At 31.3% G+C, this 22333-nt stretch overlaps 1 protein-coding gene across 1 annotated transcript; it reads left to right on the top strand.

The window, feature by feature from the left end:
* Positions 1-5480: 5480 nt before the first annotated feature.
* LOC113520666 (ATP-dependent translocase ABCB1-like) lies at positions 5481-21638 on the top strand. The gene is made up of 23 exons (XM_052897374.1): positions 5481-5810; positions 8364-8421; positions 9311-9589; positions 12040-12140; positions 12753-12924; positions 13016-13187; positions 13477-13607; positions 14477-14701; positions 15520-15645; positions 15948-16151; positions 16228-16398; positions 16551-16740; positions 16813-16892; positions 16983-17144; positions 17528-17632; positions 17846-18007; positions 18090-18293; positions 18549-18790; positions 18873-19029; positions 19544-19738; positions 20105-20311; positions 20531-20677; positions 21423-21638. The coding sequence occupies exons 1-23, from the start codon at positions 5617-5619 to the stop codon at positions 21615-21617; spliced, it is 3879 nt and encodes a 1292-aa protein (XP_052753334.1). The 5' UTR covers positions 5481-5616; the 3' UTR covers positions 21618-21638.
* The last annotated feature ends 695 nt before the right edge of the window (positions 21639-22333 follow it).

Below are 22333 nucleotides of genomic sequence, written 5' to 3'. Positions count from 1 at the left end.
GATGTTCAAATACGTACATTAGCTTAACAATAGTGTGGACAAAATGATTAATCTACAGTTGTCTGGCGTTCAAACAATCGAATCGACGAGATATGAAAATCGCGTAATTCCTAGTTCACGTAAATTGAGGTAGCGTAAGTCAAGGTCAACATCTTGATCCGCCAGCTGGCGGGCACGCAAGCAATAAAAAATAAAAAAATCAGGACATAAAAATCATTTTCACAAGTAAAAACAAATTTACCTAACCTATCTTTACAGCTGACCACTTCGTCATAAATAACCATAATAGTATTAACATTATTTTCGTAAAATCCATAAAAATTCAGAAGTAGTAACTTTGTAGATATATTTTACAAATGTCTACTATTACAACAGACTTTAATTATTTGGAGTTAGTACAACCTCTTTTATCTTCCATTTTGGTTATCCAATTTTTTATTTTAAGCCTAACCTAATGAATATCAATAAATCCTAAAAGCATACACACTGATTCTTTAAAAACTATTTAAGGCTTGATTACAAGACCTTTAAAGTCAATCTAGATAAGCTTTACCTTGTATTTACAATAATCTTATGACTATTGTAAAATTTTTACAATTTCAATTTAGCATACTTTTCTTAAATTTGCATCTTTTCATATATCTATCGTTGGTTAAAAGCACGTCATTAATAGTATACAAAAAATACCTAGTTAATTTTACTTAAAATGCAATATCAATGTTTTTAAATTGTAATAAGACATTATAATTTGGTGTTACCAAGATATATGAACTTTGTAAGTACACTATAATACATAGATAAGGTATATTAAGATAGACATATATGGACCTAACTGTACCTGAATTTTGTATTTTTGTTCATATTTTAAGAAGACAATCAGTTACAATAAAGTTAGTCCAATTAAACTGGGTTTTATATAAAATACCTTTATTCCTTTCTTTCATTATGATAATACTTTGTTATTAAAAACTATCAATACGACAGATATTAACAAGAGTCAAAATTAAATATAACACCTATTTATCTAACTCGACTTCCCCGTGTGATCCCGGCATAGAATAGGCCACCCCTTCATTTCCCGTAGGTGTCGTAATTAATGGTCAAGGGATGGGCAGCAGCGTCTCTCTCAAAGCATGTCTAAAAGCCTAAATGCGGTTGTCAACCCGCCTATCAAGCATGACAACTACTAGCAAAACTCCCCTTATGGGGAAGACTTATTTTCATCAGTGGACAGATAATGGCTGAAATGATCATCCTTTAAAAATACTATTGCGTATGCATGTTGACATGGACAGTAGCATAGATAATGTATTACAGTATTAGACAGAAGGTACCATCGACAACACAGCACTCCTTGTACGTTGACATCCATAAGGAATTAAAATCTTATATCATCATGCTTACTCTGTAATTTCAAGGTAATTTCACTAATATTAAATAAATGATGTTTTTTTTATAATAATGGTATATTGAAATAAACAAATTATGTATACGACTTGCATAAAGTGTCACTTTCAACCAGATGAATATAAAAAAATCCTACTAACATTATAAATGTGAAAATTTTTAAGATGTTTGTATGTTTGCTATTCAAACATAAGTAAACGGCTGAATAAATTTGATTCGTATTTAAAACATGAGTAGGTTATATTCTAATTTAACAGATAGGACATTTAATACACGACAAAGGAAATGGCTAGTGCTACCTTTCTGCTTGCTAAATATATTAAAAAAATTATATAATTACCATAAATTAATGATAGTATTCAAATACTTAATACCTCAAATAAATTACACTGTAAATAGTGACATCTGTTGAACATATTTCAATATACCTAATACTATATGATGGATAAAAAACCAGCTGTAAATATTAACTTGTACAGAAAGCAATATGTGACAGTTTGTTTGACTAAAGAGTCACTTGTTTCCCGGTAGATGGAGTCATGAATTATTTTAAATTGTTCTTATTGTTAATTTAAAATACACTCCATTACTTTAAACTTGCCATGTGGTCCAGCATAGAATGGACCACCCCTTCCTTTACCGTGGGTATCGTAAGAGGCGACTTAATTGTCGAGGAATGGGTAGCAGCGTCTCTCTTAAAATCTCACTAAAAGCCTTATTGCGGTTGCCAATCCGCTAACCAAACGTAGCAATGGGGAAGGCCTATGTTCAACAGCGTACAGTTGATACGATGATAATGACACTTCACGAACTTTTAAATAACGAACTAAATAGATATTATTACTGTTACTACTATAATAATTCCTTGAAAATAAAAATTGCTTATCTTTGTATAGTAGAGAAAGCATAACACTAAGCGTTATGTTTGATAACGACAAGAGCACAGTATATTCTGGGACATCAGCAACATCATAGGCAGAGTTACCAATCTCACTCATTTTAACATCCATTAAAAAAAACCTACGTATCTTGATGATAAGAAGATAAACGAAGCTTTTATTATATATTATATATATTCTTGGAAGCATTAATCCAATCTCACAATTGAAACGCGCTACGACAGAACCCACGCAGATTGCTCGTTGACTTTGTTAATATAGGTTAACTAATAATTCATAGGAATACAAACACGAAGGCATTACTTTTGCTGTTGCTGACACAAAATTTTACTTTAACTCTTCAAATATGTTCAGTATATTATTTATTTATTATTATACCAGAGGGAGACTTTGTACAAAAGTCGTTTGCTTGGGTACCTCTGTCCCATTCGTGTTTCAACCGTGAAGTAGTTGTGTTAGCATGGCTGTGTTTCGGTTTGAAGGGTGGGATATGGCGTGAATTTACAGGGTACGGAGGAATAACACCTGAGTCCTCAGGAATGGCAACGTATGGCGGGTATCAAAGGGCGAAACAGTATACTCTGTTATATCCATGGTACTGCTCATGTCTATAGGCGACGGTTACCACTTTCCATCAGGTGAGCCGTCAGCTTGTTTGCCATTCTAATTTGTATAAAAAAATTAATTATTTATAAAATAAATAAATAAATTTTAATATAAATATGTAACAAATAATGCTATTATCATTATTAGCCCACTGCAGTCAATTTACCGCTTGACATAGACTTCTACCAATACAAACTAAGCTGAACAGATTATTGAGTTAGTACCAGCCAACACACACATGTCCACATCGGGCGGAATAGATTGTTATTAATAGGGAGGTTAATCCCTATTGCTATCAATATACCCTATCAGGTCGACCTCCATGCGGTTCCCCCTAGAAACCATCCTGACTAATTTATCGTTGAATTCGTCACGATGGGCTAATTGATCTGCCTTTGCATTCCCACCAATCATCCCTCACTGGTACCCCGTCTCGGTATACAAATAGCACAGACGAGATTGCCATTCCATTATCATCCATTAAAAAAACCACACGCATGTCATCGTTCTAATTAGCTGCAAGCATTGCACAAATTCGAGGCCACACCTCCAGAATACTTCGTTTCGGATTTAATGCCTCAATGATAAATTTTAAGCATAACTCTTTCGACAGCTAGCCGAGCAACTGTAGGCTTTGCAATCATATATCATGGTAAGTAGAACGCTGATGGTTCAATTCATTTAAATTTATAATAGAGGCAATGACAAGACTCAACGCCGATTCCTAAAAGCTGCTCATCGTCATTATCATAACCATTATCTATCCACTGTTGAACATAGCCCACTCCCATAGACTATAAGGAATGGTCCTAAGCCACCTGCATCTATTGACTCCCTGCAATACATTTTAGGCCGTCGCTACATCTAGTGGGAGATCATCCTATACTACATTTCCCTGTATGGGGTCTCCACACAAGAATCTTTCTTGCCAAACTAAAAGTTGCTCAATCCAACTATTACAGCAATTACACTTACTAACAAAATAAAGAAGTAAGCAAGAAATTAACGGAAACTTAAGCATTGAATCATATAATAGGTGCTTATTTACCTTTTTTGAATATTTTTCCTCCTGAGTTTAGTAGGTATGTGCCTAGTTATTTCATTCATATCTTATAATTGTGCTTTATTACTTTGTGCCACTACAAATTATATATAAATAATAAAATAATATCAACTTTTGCAGCTACCTATTATTACTTTATTTTTATAATATTTCAATTAATATATTATTAACAACCCTTACTAATATTATAATGTAAAAATTTCTCTTTTTTTTTGGCATGAAATTTTATCATCATATAATTTTATATAAAAAGTATAGTAGTCATAGTATTCGGCATGAAGAATAACTCTAGAGAAGGTATATCTCAATTTATCTGTATCATGGACTTGAATAATGTGTAAGTCATATACAATTTCGTTGACTTCTAGTTCTTTTTATCATTTAATCTTCCTACATTCTCCTATTTGCAGATTTTTTATTAATATATCAATTATTATATAAATAGTTGTTATGTTTCCGTCTATTATTGTACGCATACTGCCCGCTAATAATTAATGCTCCTTTCCACTCAAGGTTTGCTGGAAGAGAACTCTTACAGAGTTAAGCTCGCCTGTTGTACATCTTTATTATATATATATATATATATATATATATATATATATATATATATATATATATATATATATATATATATATTATATTATATGTTGTAATTTTTTCTGTGTACAATAAAGAATAAATAAATAAATAAATAGTTTTTTTCTTAAAATAGGACCAATGAATATTTCATATTTAATCTCATAATTGCACAATGTTGCTGCTACTATTGATATCGCATGCATGCAACAAAACTACATCGACACGTTTTTTTTATTCCTACAATTTTTTTAAAATAATCATAAAATTTTTAATAATAATAGGTATCATTATTAATAATATTATTATTATAAATGTTTATAAAGACTTTTTAGTATTTGTATTTAAATATATATGTATAATGTAATGTAAAATATACTGCTCTTAGTATAAAACCAGGTCAGCGACCAGGCCAAACGACTAAAAAACTTAAAAAAGAAAAAAGATCTTACTTCTTTTACGAATTATTATAGATTAATAGTTATTTAAGATCTTTACCACTTAGTAGTCCTTAGTCAAATTTTGATGCCACTAAGTGTCTCAAAAGGAATAATAAGTTATCGGGAATCCGCACTGTTTACTCTAAAGGTGACGCTTCTTATTAAACCTTTGGACCTCGGCGCTCCCTTCGCCTATTATTATATAGAGACCGCGTTTCATTCAAATACAATAATACTCCATGAATTAAATTACGTTTATTTATCTTCCGTATGTCTGTATTATTACACATAATATGTTATAACATTATAACATGCTATTGCATGTTAGATGTTATTTACAAATATTACACTGCATTGCAATTAGGTCTTACAATTCGTAAATTACCCGAGTCTGTTGTTTGAACCTTCAAAGATTCATGATAAATCCCTTTTACTCAATATTGGCAACACTGGCTCTTATACTATTGCGGCAACGTTTCGCATTTTACGAGTTACTGTTAGCTTAGTAATGACACCAATGGTGCGCGGAGCGGGTTTTTTCTCGACATCTTAGCAACTTGCAAATTACCATTCGTATTTTCCTGTTACCTTATATTAAAGTAGTAACTTATTTTATACAATTATAATGGTGTTTTCTGAAGATGACAATAGTTTTGATTACACGAGTCGATCTCGTGAAAGTATAAATAAAAAATTTGAAGATAATCGACGTGTTAAATTAAATAAAACAAAAGTCAACCATAACAAAGAAAATGAAGAACATGACACTGAATCTTTACTTTTAGAAAAAGTTAATCCAAGCATAGTTCCTACAAAAAGGTAAGTGAATCTAAAATTATATCATACGGAGAAGCCAGTAATTTTTAAATAGTCTTATTTCTATAAGCAAAATTAGATTACATACACACTCCATTTGTGCGTAAATTTTGACTACATTACCTAACGGCCAGTAAAAATGTGCTTAATAATAATAAAAAAATACCTAATAGTTTATAATAATATTCAGTATACCGTTAGTTGTTAAATAAATTGTAATCTATCAATTTATTTAAATGTTTTACTTTCAATTTTAAATAGTTAACAGTTATTAATACTGCACTAAAGTACTTTCAAAATAACAACAAACAATAAAAAAACATTAAGTTTAACTATTGGTCTTAAGATTATAACGCTTAGCATTATTACTTGTATTGTAATTATAGTAAAATGAGATACCTATCTATTATCTTATGAATTATTAATTTCTGTCAATTCGTAAACTGTAAAATATAATTATTTGCATTCAAAATAATGTATTTGAACTGAACGGATTCTTATCACAATTATTTATTTATTTGTGTACGCCCATATTTCGAGGCTATTGCATAACATTATTAATTGTAAAGACAGCGGCGAAAATCTAAAAAGTTTCATAATAATTTATCCGTATAGTCTATTCTTCTGACTATTTCAATCAAAAATAAAAATAAGCCGTGAAAAAGTCTGTACAGTCGCCTTGACCGTCATTTACCTAGCAATAGTATTTACGTACAGGTCTATTAATATTTCGCCAGTCAATGTGATCAACTTTTAGACATTATGAAATGCTTTTAGGTTTTTATATTGAAAAATATATGAGCATGTAGTTTGGTTCCCTTTTCATTAAATTCTATTATAACGCACATTTTATTTTAATAGAACTTATTGAAAAAATACCAAGTTTTACGAAATTATCATAAAAAAACAAATTAGTGCCGTTAAAAATCAGAGCCATGTTCAAACTTCAACCATTTTAATGCTTTTTTTCCCCTTTTTGTTTATTGGTAAATATTTTTGTAATTATCTTCAACCATTTTAGTGCTTTTCTTTCTTTTTTTTTTTGTTTATTTTTGTTTATTGTTAAATATTTTTGTAATTAAGTGTGAAATTAAATACTAAATAAATATTTCTTTCTTTCTTTCAAACGCTTTCTTAATAATAGACATTTCGTAATAATGAAAATATTTAATCAATTAATCGATTAAAGTCTTATAGTTAGGACAATTATTCGTTTGTTTAGATCATTAAGTTCTGTTGAAAGAGACCACAGTATACTAAATTAATTAATATTCGTAAATACTTAAAAGTAGAATATTCTGGTGTTCAGTAGAATTTAATTGGATATATTAAAGTTCTTTAAAATATTTATCTCCTATACCTAGTAACATTTTTCGTTTTTATTACTTACATACCCATCTACCTACTGGTTAATTAAAGAATACTTAAGGAATGCTTTTATAATTAACGGCAACACGACACAGTATTGTACAATTTTACTGTTTTTTTATTACCAAAAAAAAATTAGAATCAGGTTCAAAACAATTTATTAAGCGTAAATAATCAACGTACGAAAACCTCTCTACACGAGTTTTATTCTTTTTTCATAAGTCAATATAATTTAATTATTTCAATTTTCCTTACACATGGTCCGTTTCACACCATAATAATTTGCGTTTTTTTTTGCGTCGCTTTTAAGTATAACAAAATACAGTGCTCACTTTAAATGTCGTTTCATTCATGGAATACATTTTATCCTTGTATACTCATATAAATTTTGTTTAATTCTTTAAAATTTATACTATACTGTAACTAACCAAAGAAATATTGTATTCATAGATATACATTTTAATTTATGATTTTATAAACATTGCGAATTTCGTTACTTTATCATCATTTACCTTGGCATTAATTATTTCCGGATGACTACAGACTATCGAAGCATGGCTTGCTATTTGTGATGTTTTAGGTATCTATATAGTATTGTTACTGTTTTTAATGCTGTAACTTAATTTGATATTAATAAAGTAGATTGATTTTAAATAAGTAGCTTGTTGATATGTATACAGTTTTTTTTTTTTTTTTTATATTCCTGAAATGGCCTACAGCCATACAATTCGCTTTATGATAAACGAACACCGCTTATAGACGCTTACACTTCTAGAGGTATTTACTACGTACTATCGACTCTCAAGAAACATTCCCACTTTTTTTTTAAGAACTTCGTGCAATTAGGTGGTATTATACGTATGTATAACCTATATTTGTTACTGCATTTCAATACATACATATAATGGTTTTTACACTAAAATTTACACCACACAAGTACTTAAAACACTTTTCTAGCAAATAAATAAGTTATTTTTATTATTTCAAATAAAAAACCATTAAAATTATTTGTTTTATTTTTAACGAATTCACAAAATCGTTTCCTTATATATATTATTTGCTTAAAAATGTATTGAATTTTTACAAACATTCTACGAGATTTTAATTGTAAAATTGTATTTATTTTAGTAAAATAAAAAAAAGATGTTCAATTTACGAAAAAATTAAAAAGAACCTAAATTGTTGCAGAAAGCAAGGGGAGAAGGATACAAACACAGACGTTCCAAGCATATCGTTTTTTACCTTAGTGAGTATACTAATAATTATCTGTATGATTGAATAAACATATGCAATCGACCTCTGGACAAAGTTGAATGGACATAGAATGATATAAATCAAATAATGGTATGGGAAGGGCAAGGCCATGCTATTGTTACAAAAATAGAACCCCATTTAACTGTGCACTACTTATGTATCAACTATAACATATAAAGTCAACTGTGTGCGCAAACTTGTCTACAGGACTTTTTTAATAGATGAAAATGTAATTAATTTCTCCTACGCTATTTATTGACGTTGGTGAGATAGCAGTGACAGATAATAAGTGAGAACTGAGAATGATCTTAGTATGTACGTATATCGGAGCTAGTGCACAAATTATTAGTCACGATGATCTTTAAAGGATTGTTTAGCAATGAAACAAATTAACTTGACAGCTAGTCGGGCAATAATAGTATAGGACACTCAAAAATCTTTGTCGTTATTAGACAAATGTCTAAAGTATTAAAATAGTAATAGTATTATAATTAGTTATAAATGTCTAAGGTATTTGTTTACAAGAATTATCTCTCAATACAATTTGTAATGTCTTACAGTATATTAAAGCAAATAATTTTTAAAAAAGCTATTCATCAAACTGCACAACTTTAAACTTCTAAGGTCGAAAGATAAAGCACCTTTTCAACCTTTCTACAAAACCAATTACGTAATTCATTTAATGTAAAAAGTAAAAAAGAATACGCAGATTAAGGTCATTTTGTTGTATTCATTTAATTAATGCCTTGCTCTAAGAAATTTATACAGTTTAATATAGCAGCACAAGATTTGGAATGTTACATTCAATCTATAACAGATGCAATTAAAAATGTATGTAGCTTTTTATTGCCACTAATTTTTTTTTTTTTTTTTTATTGCAGTACAGGTTCGCCAGCACCAAAGACATAATCTATATAGTAACCGCACTATTGTGTTCAGTTGTAAGCGGGTGTATGATGCCAGTTACCATGATCTTATTCTCAAATATCTCTCAAAGTATGGTCGACTACGAAATGTCATTAAAAAAGGGAATCCCAGAAGATGACGTGTTTTTGGATTCTCTGCGATTTTTTGCATTATGGAATTCCGCAGCGGGCTTAGTGTTCGTTGTGTTATCGTATATCGCCACAGTATTAATGAACATAGCAGCGTTTAATCAGGTGCGTTCATTAATGTTCAAACTAGCTTTTACTCGTGGATTCATCTGCTTGACCGATAAACATATGTTCTTTGAATGGAATAAATAGTATATATATTCTTTATTGCACTTATAAAAAAGATATACAATGGAATTGTTATAGATTTTGTTAGCAATGGTGAACCTATCTCTGAAAGCAGTCTCTTCGAGCGAACTTAATATAATGAGATAAAAAATTAGTAACGGGTAATCTAATTCATGTCCATCATATAGTACACATATATAGTACGTATATACAAAATTTCATAGGGATTAATTAAGACGTTAAGGCGCTATGAGGTAAACAAACAAACACACTTTCACGTTTATAATATTCCTACCTACTCTCTTTTCATTTAAGAGTTTTTTTTTTTTTTATACCACTGAGGTGGCAAACAAGCATACGGCCCACCTGATGGTAAGCGGTTATCGTAGCCTATGAACGCCTGCAATACCAGAGGTATTACGCGCGCGTTGCCGACCCTGAAGAAACCTCTTTACCCCCCTTTTGAAAAACCCCATGCTGTAGTCTCTCGGGAAAACCTCGGCAGGGAGCTCATTCCATAACCTGAGTGTTCGTGGGAGAAAGCATCTCTGAAACCGCGTTGTACGCGACCATTTAGGCTGTAAGGTATGAGGGTGAACTCCCTGCCGATGGCGAGCCGTACGATGATAGAAAGTGGCCGTAGGCATCATATTGAATAATTCCACTGAGCACAATCCGTTGTATAAGCGGTAGAACACGCAAAGTGAGGCAAAATCTCTCCTAAGACTTAATGGTTCGATACCGCTTGCAAGCATGGGATCATCGACAATTCTCATAGCTCGTCGTTGCACTGAGTCGAAGGGTTCAAGCTGGTATCTAGGTGCTCCCGCCCATAAGTGACAGCAATACTCCATATGGGGCCGGATTTGCGATTTGTAAAGCATTAATCGCTGATCCGGCGTGAAGTAATGCTTCGCTCTATTGAGCACACCGAGTTTTTTGGATGCCAGCTTCACCTTATCTTCGAGGTGGCCACGGAACTGTACGTCACTAGAGATGTCGACACCAAGGATCCCAATGCTTTTAGAGATGTTAAGAGACGTGCCTTGGAACTGTGGGGCCACAGCAAATGGGGTTTTTTTAGCGGCTTAGCGAGTTTCCTCTTGTCTGGACAACTAATCATTCATTCGCTTCCAACCAGCTCTATTCTAGGTCATATATTTGACCTCCCTATAAAACCTACCTACAAATTCCAATCAAGAACAACAAAGTATAAGTTTTTGTACAAATATATTTCAATCGTGTCGATTGTGAAAGGTTCCTTAGTTTAATGAATACTATTCTATACTATCAATAAATCAAATATTCTCGAAACGATTGAATGAAAGGTTTCTATTATTAAACTTATTCTAAGTGAGTGTAGGTACATTATATTTCCCTTACTAGTAATATACCCAGTCAGATCGACCCCCACATGGTCTTCTCTGGAAAACATCATGGTTTATAAATTCGTCATTATGAAAATAAATACAAAATAAATAAATATAACAAATAAATTCATCCTCATATATCTTCCTTCATTACTTCCCCGCCAGCGTAGCAGAGTTGTCATTCCAATAACACATAGAAAAAATTTACAAACAAACAAACATTCATAATTGAATCTCACTGAATATTAATTAGTCACACACTGTAACAAATTACAATAAGAAAACCATATTATTGCATTAATATGTTTATTTTGTGTTGCGTACAGCTGAGAAATATATTATTTATAAACTATTGTAAACCTATTATAAAATTTAAGTTTACTCAACTAAATAAATTTGAAAATATGTAATATTATAAAAGTTACTTATTTTAAAAAAATAGACGCATCATCCTCACAAGATATATAAAATATTTCTTTTAAAAAAAAATATTTCATTACTAACAATAATATTTATGACTTAATTACATCTTAATCGTAGGAGTAGTAGGATTAAAAAAATTAAAAAAAGCATAAACCATTTAAAAAATCCTAGAAAACAAAATAGAGATATTTTCGAAGTTTATAGGTAATACCTACTACAACTATATGTCTTATAACGAAATTAATCAGTATTCTGGTAGGATTGATGAGTAGTTATAATCGAAATAACAAAATTAAACATAAATATTGATAGGACATACGTAGAAACATACCTACTGATGGAACAATGTAACATACAGTGAATGATGAGACATGAATAAATTCTTTTTACTTCTTTTTAAAACATTTAAAAATCTCGTTGAATATATTATAAATAGTTTATTGAGTAAACATATGATTATAATAGTACTTATTCTTAATATTTACCAAAAAGCTTTGATCTCTTTTTTTTAGTTCGCATGACATACGCAAAAATAAAATATTGGCTTCGTTACGAGATAATGAATATATCTAACTCTATTTAATCTAATTACAGATATATAAAATAAGACAAGAATATTTAAAAGCAGCGCTTAATCAAGACTTTGGGTATGTTGATACTCATCAAATGGGAGATTTCGCTGCAAAAATGAGCAGGTAATAAAAAGAATATTAATAACACACACACAGATATTATAATAAATAATTAAGATGTGTTAAAAAAATACAACTTTAATTGTGGCAACACTAGTTATTTTTATTTAAAAACTAATGTATCGAACCGATTTAATAAAATTTCTACGAAGACAATCTGTAAATGTATAGTATCAGATAAAAAAAAAAATTCGAATCGGTTTACAACTGACGGACTTATGAGGTAACAAACATAAAAAAATACAACCGGATTGAAAACCTCCTTCTTTTAAAGTCAGTTGGAAAGGCATACAGTTGTTAAAAAAAAGTCGGCAAATTCATGTACCGCATGCATGAATATTGATTTTTTGCTCTAAATTAGGCTCAATATACTTTCCTTTAAATTTCAGTTCTATGTTATACACTTTTATTTAAATTTCAATTCTACATTCGTAGACGTATACTATATTAATTGTAACATAAAATGTATGTCGCGAAAATTCTTGGAAATACATATAAACATAGCGATCTTCAATACAATCATGTAAACCTATACGGAATAAATAAACATTTAAGAAAACAATTTAATATTTTTAAAGTCTGTCTCATTTATTGTTAATATTTTTCACTTTACAGCGATGTTATAAAATTAGAAGACGGTATCGGAGAAAAAGTGGCAACCAGTATTTTCTATTTGACATGCTCCGTTAGTTCCATTATCACTGCTCTGATATTGGGTTGGAAACTAGCCTTGTTGTGTTTGATATCTTTCCCTGTTACCTTTGGACTACTTGGAATTTCAGGATGGGTAGTATTTTATTAACTGTGTTTCTTGATTATGTTATGTCGTATTAAAGAAAAATATATAATATTTACCTTTTATCTCTTACTTTTTGTAGTTATCATCTAGACTGTCTAAAAAAGAAACTGTAGCATCGGGTAAAGCAGGCGCTATAGCCGAAGAAGTTTTATCGTCGATCCGTACAGTGTACGCTTTCAGCGGGCAACAAAAAGAAATGGAAAGATACGAAAGTCACTTGAAAGATGTCAGAAAAATTAATATTAAGAAAGGTTAGATATTTAACATGTAGTTATTGAACAAATACAGCCATGAAACTTGTCAAATGTCTTCATTGGCTTCTATATAAATAAAGTTAGACACGGTTTCTCATAACTTTTTAATATCAAATGAGACAATTGTTTTCTTTCTTTCAGATAGTGTTATTTTTATAGACGTGTATACTGGCAACCATAGTATGACTTAGTTATCTCTCCTAACTATATAATAATTCTAATTTGTTTATTAAGACTATTTTTTATTTTAAAATAAATAATAAATCATTACACTCTCACATTTCAGGTTTTTATAATGGCTTATCAATGGGAATACTATTTTTCTGTATATTCGGTTCGTACGCTCTCTCCTTCTGGTTTGGATACAAATTAACTGTAGATGAGCCGGAAATCTATAACGTGGCTACTATGATTGCTGTAAGTGATATACATACATACCTAGCACACACAAACTTTAAATCTATTTCCCACTAGCTATAGCAATTTCACCCATGTAAATCAATATATAAATTCTATGTGCTTAGTTAGGATATAACTTATTAAATAAAAACTATTAACGTGTACCAAATTTCACGTAAATAGTTTTTACGTAAAAGAGTAACAAATATTCATCCGTCTGTCATAATAGAATAATGTAGGCAAAACCATCAGTAAAATTTTATTGTGAGTATTGTACCTACCTACGCTGCGTGTTTGATTAACAATCAATAACGACTCAAGCTATAATCATGTATTTGGGATTATGGGATATGGGTTCAAATATTTATCCCGATCACTCACGGTCACAAGAAAGGTCTCGTGTTCAACAAATGATTGGTTCCATCGTGCTCGGCTAATAAATAGTACACCAAATGACCATTTTCGCATAATCCATATTTACTCATCTATTCCTAAAAAGTGTACTAAATACGAGAGTATTTTTGGCTTGATTGCATTTGTTAAAAGTAATTTTAAAAACTAATAGTGTAGTGTTATTATAACAGAAAGAGCTATTTCCTATTAGAAAATCACTTGTGAACTGTGTAATGCATACGTGTACTGTGATGCCCATTGCATTTCTTATTTACACATTCCATAAAAAAAGTGAAATTTATGACCTCAGCAATACTATAACGATAATGTTTATTCATAAAATTTATTATGATAAATTATGTAGACATATGTGTCAGATATATGTGCAATAAAACATCCTCTAGTGTTACAACCTAAGGATATATAACAATATCACACAAAATACATATTTAGAAGTAGATACATTTTATTTTATATGTCTTACTTGTATATAGGTATTCATGAACATCATTATGGCCTCAGAGAACTTTAGCATATTATCAACTCTTGTGGAGGTGTTCGGTGTCGCGTGCGGTGCTGGTGCACAGATTTTCAGTTTGATCGACAACGTGCCGACTATCGACCCGTTACTAAACAAGGGCGCGGTGCCCAAACATATCGATGGGAATATTGAACTGAAAAATGTCGTATTCCACTATCCTTCAAAACCCGACGTGCCAGTAAGTACTCGTTTTACAAAATAAATAATAATAAATAATAAACACATGTTAAAAGATTAATAATATCCTAATCTAATAAAAGTACTGTTGTTATTCGCTAAATTCATTTATATATTTACTCAAAGTTCTATATTAGTTTATTAATATTTATTCATGATTCGGTAATCTAATCAATGTTGATAACAAAATTAATTTGCATGCACATCTTGTATATATCACTAACGAATGGATTGTTATATCAGCTAAAAAATTACAGAGTACATTTCCACATTAATAAAACACTTGATTTCAATTCGAGAATTCCAAAAAAATCGATCCTAATATCGAAACCATACCATATCAACCGTTAGCTGTCCACTACCAAACATAGGTTTCCCCCTATTGAAGGGTTTAACAAGTCGCCACGCTTGGCAGGCAGATTGGTAAAGGTAATTAAGCTTTGGTGATGTTTCACGAGGAACGCTGCTGACCATCCCTCGACTATTAAGTTTCCTTAGTCGCCTCTTACTACATCCACGGGAATGAAAGGGGTGGCCTATTCTATGCCGGGACCACATGGCAATCCCTGAATTACGTATACATATTAAATAGGTATCAAATAAAAATTAAGTACTGTAGCTAATTCAGTAAATTTAGTACTTAATCAAATAACTTGGTCCCTTACATGAGTTTGTAGGATTTAAATAGGTAAAATCCTAAGAATTTAATGTTATTATTACGTAACCTCCATAATCTTATACGAAACGAAGTGTGAATATAAAACAAGGAATATAGAGACGTTTGGAATTGGATTCTCTGTACACATTGAAACTGTGCAGGTACTGAAAGGTGTGAGCCTGAGTGTGAAACGCGGTCAGTCGGTGGCGCTAGTGGGACACTCTGGATGCGGCAAGTCAACCATCATACAGCTGATATCGCGCTACTACGACGTTATAGACGGAAGCGTGAGTATAATGAATACTAATCATTATAGGCATGGGGTAACTTCTTGATTAAATTTTATAAGAAATTTGAAATTACCTAGCATAAAATAAATACATTAAATTATAGTACCATTAGAATATTATCTTATTTAGCTATGCAGAAAATACATAACACAATTTTAAAAATAAAAATTCTAATTTAACTAATATATATAGTTAGATAAACTTTGTTGATAAAGAAAATATTGCCCAAATAGCAGATTTTACTAACCAACCTTTGAAAAAAAAAACGAACACATGCAAAAGTTACAAACAATCTATAGGTATGTGTGGACGATGTTGACGTCCGCGAGTTGTCAGTACGATGGCTGCGCGATCAGATCGGCCTGGTGGGGCAGGAGCCTGTGCTGTTCAACACGACCGTCAGGGAGAACATCCGCTACGGACGAGAGAACGCTACCGATTCTGAGATTGAAACTTGTGCTAAACAGGCCAACGCACATGAATTCATCAAAAAATTACCTGCGGTAAGGTAATAGCAATTCATAGCAAATAATCAAAAATTATTATCAACATAAGAACAATAATAATATAATATTACAGGGGTACGATACATTAGTGGGCGAACGTGGAGCATCTCTATCAGGGGGACAGAAGCAACGTATTGCGATAGCCCGAGCTCTCATACGTAATCCACACATTCTTCTCCTTGATGAAGCTACCAGTGCACTTGATACATCGTCTGAAGCTAAAGTCCAAAAAGCTCTAGATAAGGTAAAGTGAAAGCTATTCGTTAAGATAATAGAATAAATTACATGTCACCTCGATAAATATGTACTAAATAAAGATTATATATTATGCTATTATAGGCTACTTTTTTTAATAATGTAATATCTATAGTTAACTAATTTCATTTAAATCAATAGGCACAAGAAGGTCGTACTACAATTATAGTAGCACACAGACTATCAACTATAAGGAATGTAGATGTGATTTATGTATTTAAAAATGGAGAAATAATCGAATATGGACCTCATAATGAATTAATGAAAAAGAAAGGACATTATTATGATATGGTGATGATACAAGCACCTCCTGCAGCAGATGAAAATAAGGGTAAGAAGAATATAGTAAATTGTACTTTTAATTCGTGACCAAATTGATAGCAATGACCTTTTTTTTTAATAGATAAACCACAATTGAACCGTAAACAGTCAACAGAAATAAATGAACAAGATGAAGATGAAATCGTAATAACTAAAACTACAGTAAGTACTTCAAAACACTTTAATCCTAACGATAATTTAAACTTAAGAAGTGAATAAAGGTATTAGCATTATTTAATTTTAATATTACAGGAAAAGAACGATTTTGAAGAACTAGAAAAGGAAGTGTCATTTTGGGAAGTAGTCAGGCTTAATTCTCCTGAATGGAAATCTATTACTGTTGCTAGTGCCTGTTCACTTGTAAGCGGGTTCGCTATGCCAGTGTTAGCAGTTGTTCTTGGCGACTTTGTAGGGGTAAGATATAAATATTATCTAAAAGGAATTTCGGATTAGTTTTAAAGGTTTCGTCAAAACATAAACTTATGACTATCATTACGCGTGAGATAAAGCCTTTTACTCCGGTTATATCATAAACAAAAAGTACAAAATATTTCATTTCAACCAGAGAAAAATTTCTGATAAATTAAATGTCATCAAATGGCACACTAAATTACTTATGGGATTAAATTCGATGCACCCTAACCGTTGCTACATTGATACTGTTGTTGCTGCATTGCTACTATTTGTTTATATGACCATGCATTACTATATGTAAAGTAATGCACTTATCCTATTTAATACAATAAAAACAATAATATACTCGCAAGGCTCTTGCTAAGTTCTAATTTAATTTTCAGGTTTTTTCCAATCCTAACACCGATGAAGTGTCATCCGAAATACAAAGATTTATAATCATATTTATTGTTGCCGGAATGTTCTCAGGGATCGGCAATTTCATTACGGTAATTATAAGTCTAAATTACATACTTATATTGTGTTCTTACATTAGACATCAGCATCTTACTGATCTTATCTCAATATTTGGGGTTAGCGTAATACGTTTTCATTTATATAACACAAGATTTCAGCTTTTAGTTTTACGACCGGTACGGTACGGACCTTATAACTTTAATTATTATAAATTATATTTATTTATATCTGTATGGTGTTTATAGGTTTATTTTTATGGTATAGCTGGTGAGTGCTTAACAGAGAGGTTACGCAAATTAATGTTCGAAAAACTTCTGCAACAAGAAGTAGCATACTATGATGACAAGAATAATTCCACAGGTGCACTTTGTGCACGATTAGCTGGCGAAGCTGCCTCAGTTCAAGCCGTAAGATTGTTACTAATATAATAATAATTATTAAATTTAATATTGAAAGTTACTTTATATTTATTTTTTATTGTTATTGTAGGCAACTGGTCAAAGAATTGGTACTGTTTTGCAAGCGGCAGGAACATTTATTCTTGCTCTTGTTCTTTCGCTTTATTATGAATGGCGTGTAGGATTAGTAGCTTTCACTTCTGTACCACTTATGGCTGCTATCGTATATAAGGAAGGTAGAATGGTGAGCGCTGAATCCTTCGGAACCGCCAAGACCATGGAAGCTAGCTCGAAGGTATGTTAATATGATGAATTTTTCTACTTCTAGTAACGCAGTCACTGTTCTTTTTTATGGCGATCGAACAAGAAGCAGAAAGCTTCGCCATAATGATCTAAGTTTCCATACTTAGCTATCCTTTTGGGAGACCTTGGTCTAAAAACTACACCTTTCTATGTACTTATTCAAAATATTTTTCAAATAAGAAAAAACTTGAGTAATTTTTAAACAACGTTTTTACCGTAGTCTACATGAGCTCGTTTTATATTTTAGTTAGCTGTCGAAGCAGTGTCAAATATGCGCACAGTAGCATCACTTGGAAAAGAAAAGATGTTTCTAAATAAATACTCTGTGGAACTTCTGCCAGCCCTTCTAATCGCTAAACGATCTGCCCATTGGCGTGGTATAGTATTCGGCTTATCACGAGGTCTCTTCAATTTTATTTACGCCGCAGCTATGTATTACGGAGGAATACTTATTGTAAGCGAACATATTAAATATTCAATAATTCTGAAGTAAGTATATCTTAGAGACTTACTCATAAATAGGTTTGTTTCGTCTTCTGTAAATAGAAATAGAAGATTTTTTTTATTTCAGATCAGTCGACTCACTTATACTTGGTGCTGCTTCAGCAGCACAAGCTTTTGCCTTTGCCCCGAACTTCCATAAAGGAATAAAAGCTGCAGGACGTGTAATAACATTACTTAAAATACAATCTAAAATTACTGATCCTGTGACACCTATGAAAGAATTTGTAAGTAAATGTATGAAGACAACATCTTCAATTTAATTTATTTTCGTTAAGACAAACAACAGTATGGTATATATGGTATATGCAGATAAAGAAAAACAATATGTAGATTTGTCTATTAAATACCTCTAATATACTAAACGCTTCATAAAAAATATGTAAGACACGCTTCATAAAAAATATCAATTAAACTTATTTCGATTAGATAAATTAATTCTAATTTCAAGATACCTTAGCTACTGATCAGATAGTCAATCTTCCCATTTTTGTTCCTGGACTAAAATAGTTACAAACATATCAAATTACAACGAAAACTACTTAAACTTGTAATAAATTACACCATTTATAACATACTTATTACGCAAGACTTAGAGCTTACATACAAGAGAAAATACGAAGTTCAGATTAACCAGAATTTTACTTTATCTTATTATTATTATACACGTAAAGGCTGTTTAAATACAAAAATAATAAGGATAAAAGTGAACTAAAGAACAGAAGAAAATATTTTTTACAGAAAAATACTGGAACAGCAGCCTTACAAGACGTAAGTTTCAAATATCCAACTCGACCAAATATACAAGTTCTTAAAAATATGAATCTTCAAATAGAGCAAGGACAAACTGTAGCGTTGGTAGGGGCAAGTGGATGCGGCAAGAGTACAGTTATACAGCTCCTCCAGAGGTACTACGATCCAGATGATGGAATTGTAGTAAGTATGAATAATAAGAGTACTATTCATTAGTAACAATATAATATTTACATATAGGATATATAAAAAAATATGATCACTCTCAATAAAAGGAAAAAAAGCCAAAACAATCATTTTAGAATTTTTATCCCTCTATATGTATATTTATCCTGGCATCACGTAAACTTTACTGCACCAAATAATGTGCAGGTTCTACAGTTCTATTTCTGAAAGTTTTATTATTACCTTTATATGCCGTCTATAAATAGTCAATTTTATTGGTTTTCTTTCTTCCAAAATCTACAAGCCGCGGGCAAAAGCTAGTTTTCGTTATATAATTAGAGTAAAATTATAATTCAAAATTTTTAAGTCTTATCAAATTTTCAGACCCAAAGTGGTGTACCTATACAAAATCTCAGCTTGATCGATGCTAGACGAACGATCGGTTTCGTGCAACAAGAGCCAATACTCTTTGACCGAACGATTGGAGAAAATATTGCTTATGGGGACAACTCGCGCCAACCCAGTATGGATGAAATCGTAGAAGCTGCAAAACAAGCAAACATACACAACTTCATTAAATCACTGCCTTTAGTAAGCATTTACATTAATATACTATCAGAAAGATTTTAATTTTACACAAATTTTTTCAACATTAAACTAAGATGCTCTTGAAAATGTAAAACTATCTAACTAATACTAAAGTTCAGAATTAAAGTTTCTGAATTGAAAACGCCTGATTTGAGTATACAATAATGTTTTTAGAGCCTATAACAAAAAACATAAAAATTACAAATTGAACAATTTTCTTAGGGTTATGACTCAAACATCGGTACAAAAGGCGCTCAATTATCTGGAGGCCAGAAACAGCGAGTGGCTATAGCAAGAGCATTGATCAGAAATCCACAGATACTGTTACTCGACGAAGCTACTAGTGCTCTTGACACAGAGAGTGAAAAGGTAAAATTAATTTATGTATGCCTAATAGAAAAACAAAAATCACATAATACATGTAATTTTCGTAATTACATGTATTATTATATTTTTGTTTTTGACATAAGTCTCAGAAATTAAACTCCACAGGCAAGAAAGAGGTTCAATTAATTCAACTCTGACAAGACTAAGATAATCTTATAAGGAAAGCCGTAGTACGTTAGGAAATCTCACATTGGCATTTATTAATAGTTTATACCAAAATTTTACCTCTTTCTAAAACTTGACGAACTATAAAATTAAAAGCAATTTGCAAGTTATCTACCATCATATTAAAATACAGTATCAGTACTTAACACGATGAAATTTTTTTGAGATAACTGTCGTGACCTTGATGTAGTGCAATCCACGTCGAAACGTCAGCAATAAAGAAGCAGGTATGTAGGGATTACTTGCCTGCGAAAATTTTTCATCACGTTAAGTTAGATAGTGTATTTAAGTATGTGTAAACAAGGCAAAAGTTTAAAATTAACTATCTACCATTATGCAAATGAAAAAAAAGACGAGGGGATCATTATACATTACATACAGATACAGAAGGTATAGTGATAGAAGCTACTATTATATATCTTAAGACTCGTGTACTCAACTCTAGAACGTCAATTGGCGGTAACGATGATAGATATCTTCTGAAATATATCGTTTCTTTTACTTCAAAAATGACAAAACATATATTAAAATGTGCTGAATTCCACGAAAATAATTTACATAGGTGGTGCAGGATGCACTGTCCGCTGCGAGCGCGGGCCGCACATGCGTGACGATCGCGCACCGGCTGAGCACCGTGCGCGACGCGCACCGCATCTGCGTGCTCGGCGACGGACGCGTACTCGAAGCCGGCACGCACGACCATCTCATGCGGCTCAAGGGGATCTACTACAATCTTAACAGATCGGGCAATAGTTAATATTAAAACAATATCAATGAATACCTCTTTTTATTTCAATAATTTTCCTTAGAAATGGCGTACAAAACTTTAATGACGACATTATAAATCTGATGTTTTCTTACAATAACAAATAGATGCCAATTTTATCTCTCATACTCTCTAAGATCAATTTTATTAAAACAAAAGAACAGTTTCAATATTCTAGGATATAACGTTAATAGTATATTTAACAACGTAAATAATAGAGTTAGGTATGCATAACATAATTCAGAGACAGTTATCATCCTGATCTAAGTAAACATAATAATAATAATAACGTTATGTTTACTTATAAAAAATATAATTAGTTTGAAGGTAAACTAAAATGCACATTATGTAAATAAACCTTTAATAAAACCTTAGATAGATGAGAAGGTCATGGAATAATAATTTATACGATGCATGAGTATCGTAAGTTCTTACGAGTATATACGTTTTTATAATTTATATTCAATATAATTATACTTTATATTGTATACCTACACATAGCAGTGAACTCGACCACTACTGATGTTGCAATTATGTATAAGTGTTTAAAAACCTTGACTTCATCATCTCGACAATGTGAAGGTCTCTATTTGACCAAACACCCACTATAGTGTTTTGTCTGGCGTATCTAAAACACCTATTATTTTTACAAACCTGTTTTGGAATATATTTCGTTGAATATCTTTAAATATATTCTAATTGTGACA

Source organism: Galleria mellonella, unplaced genomic scaffold, assembly GCF_026898425.1.
Source record: "Galleria mellonella isolate WM207_F2 unplaced genomic scaffold, CSIRO_AGI_GalMel_v1 utg36, whole genome shotgun sequence".
Lineage (NCBI taxonomy): Eukaryota > Metazoa > Arthropoda > Insecta > Lepidoptera > Pyralidae > Galleria > Galleria mellonella.
This window is presented reverse-complemented; position numbering and strand designations above follow the sequence as displayed.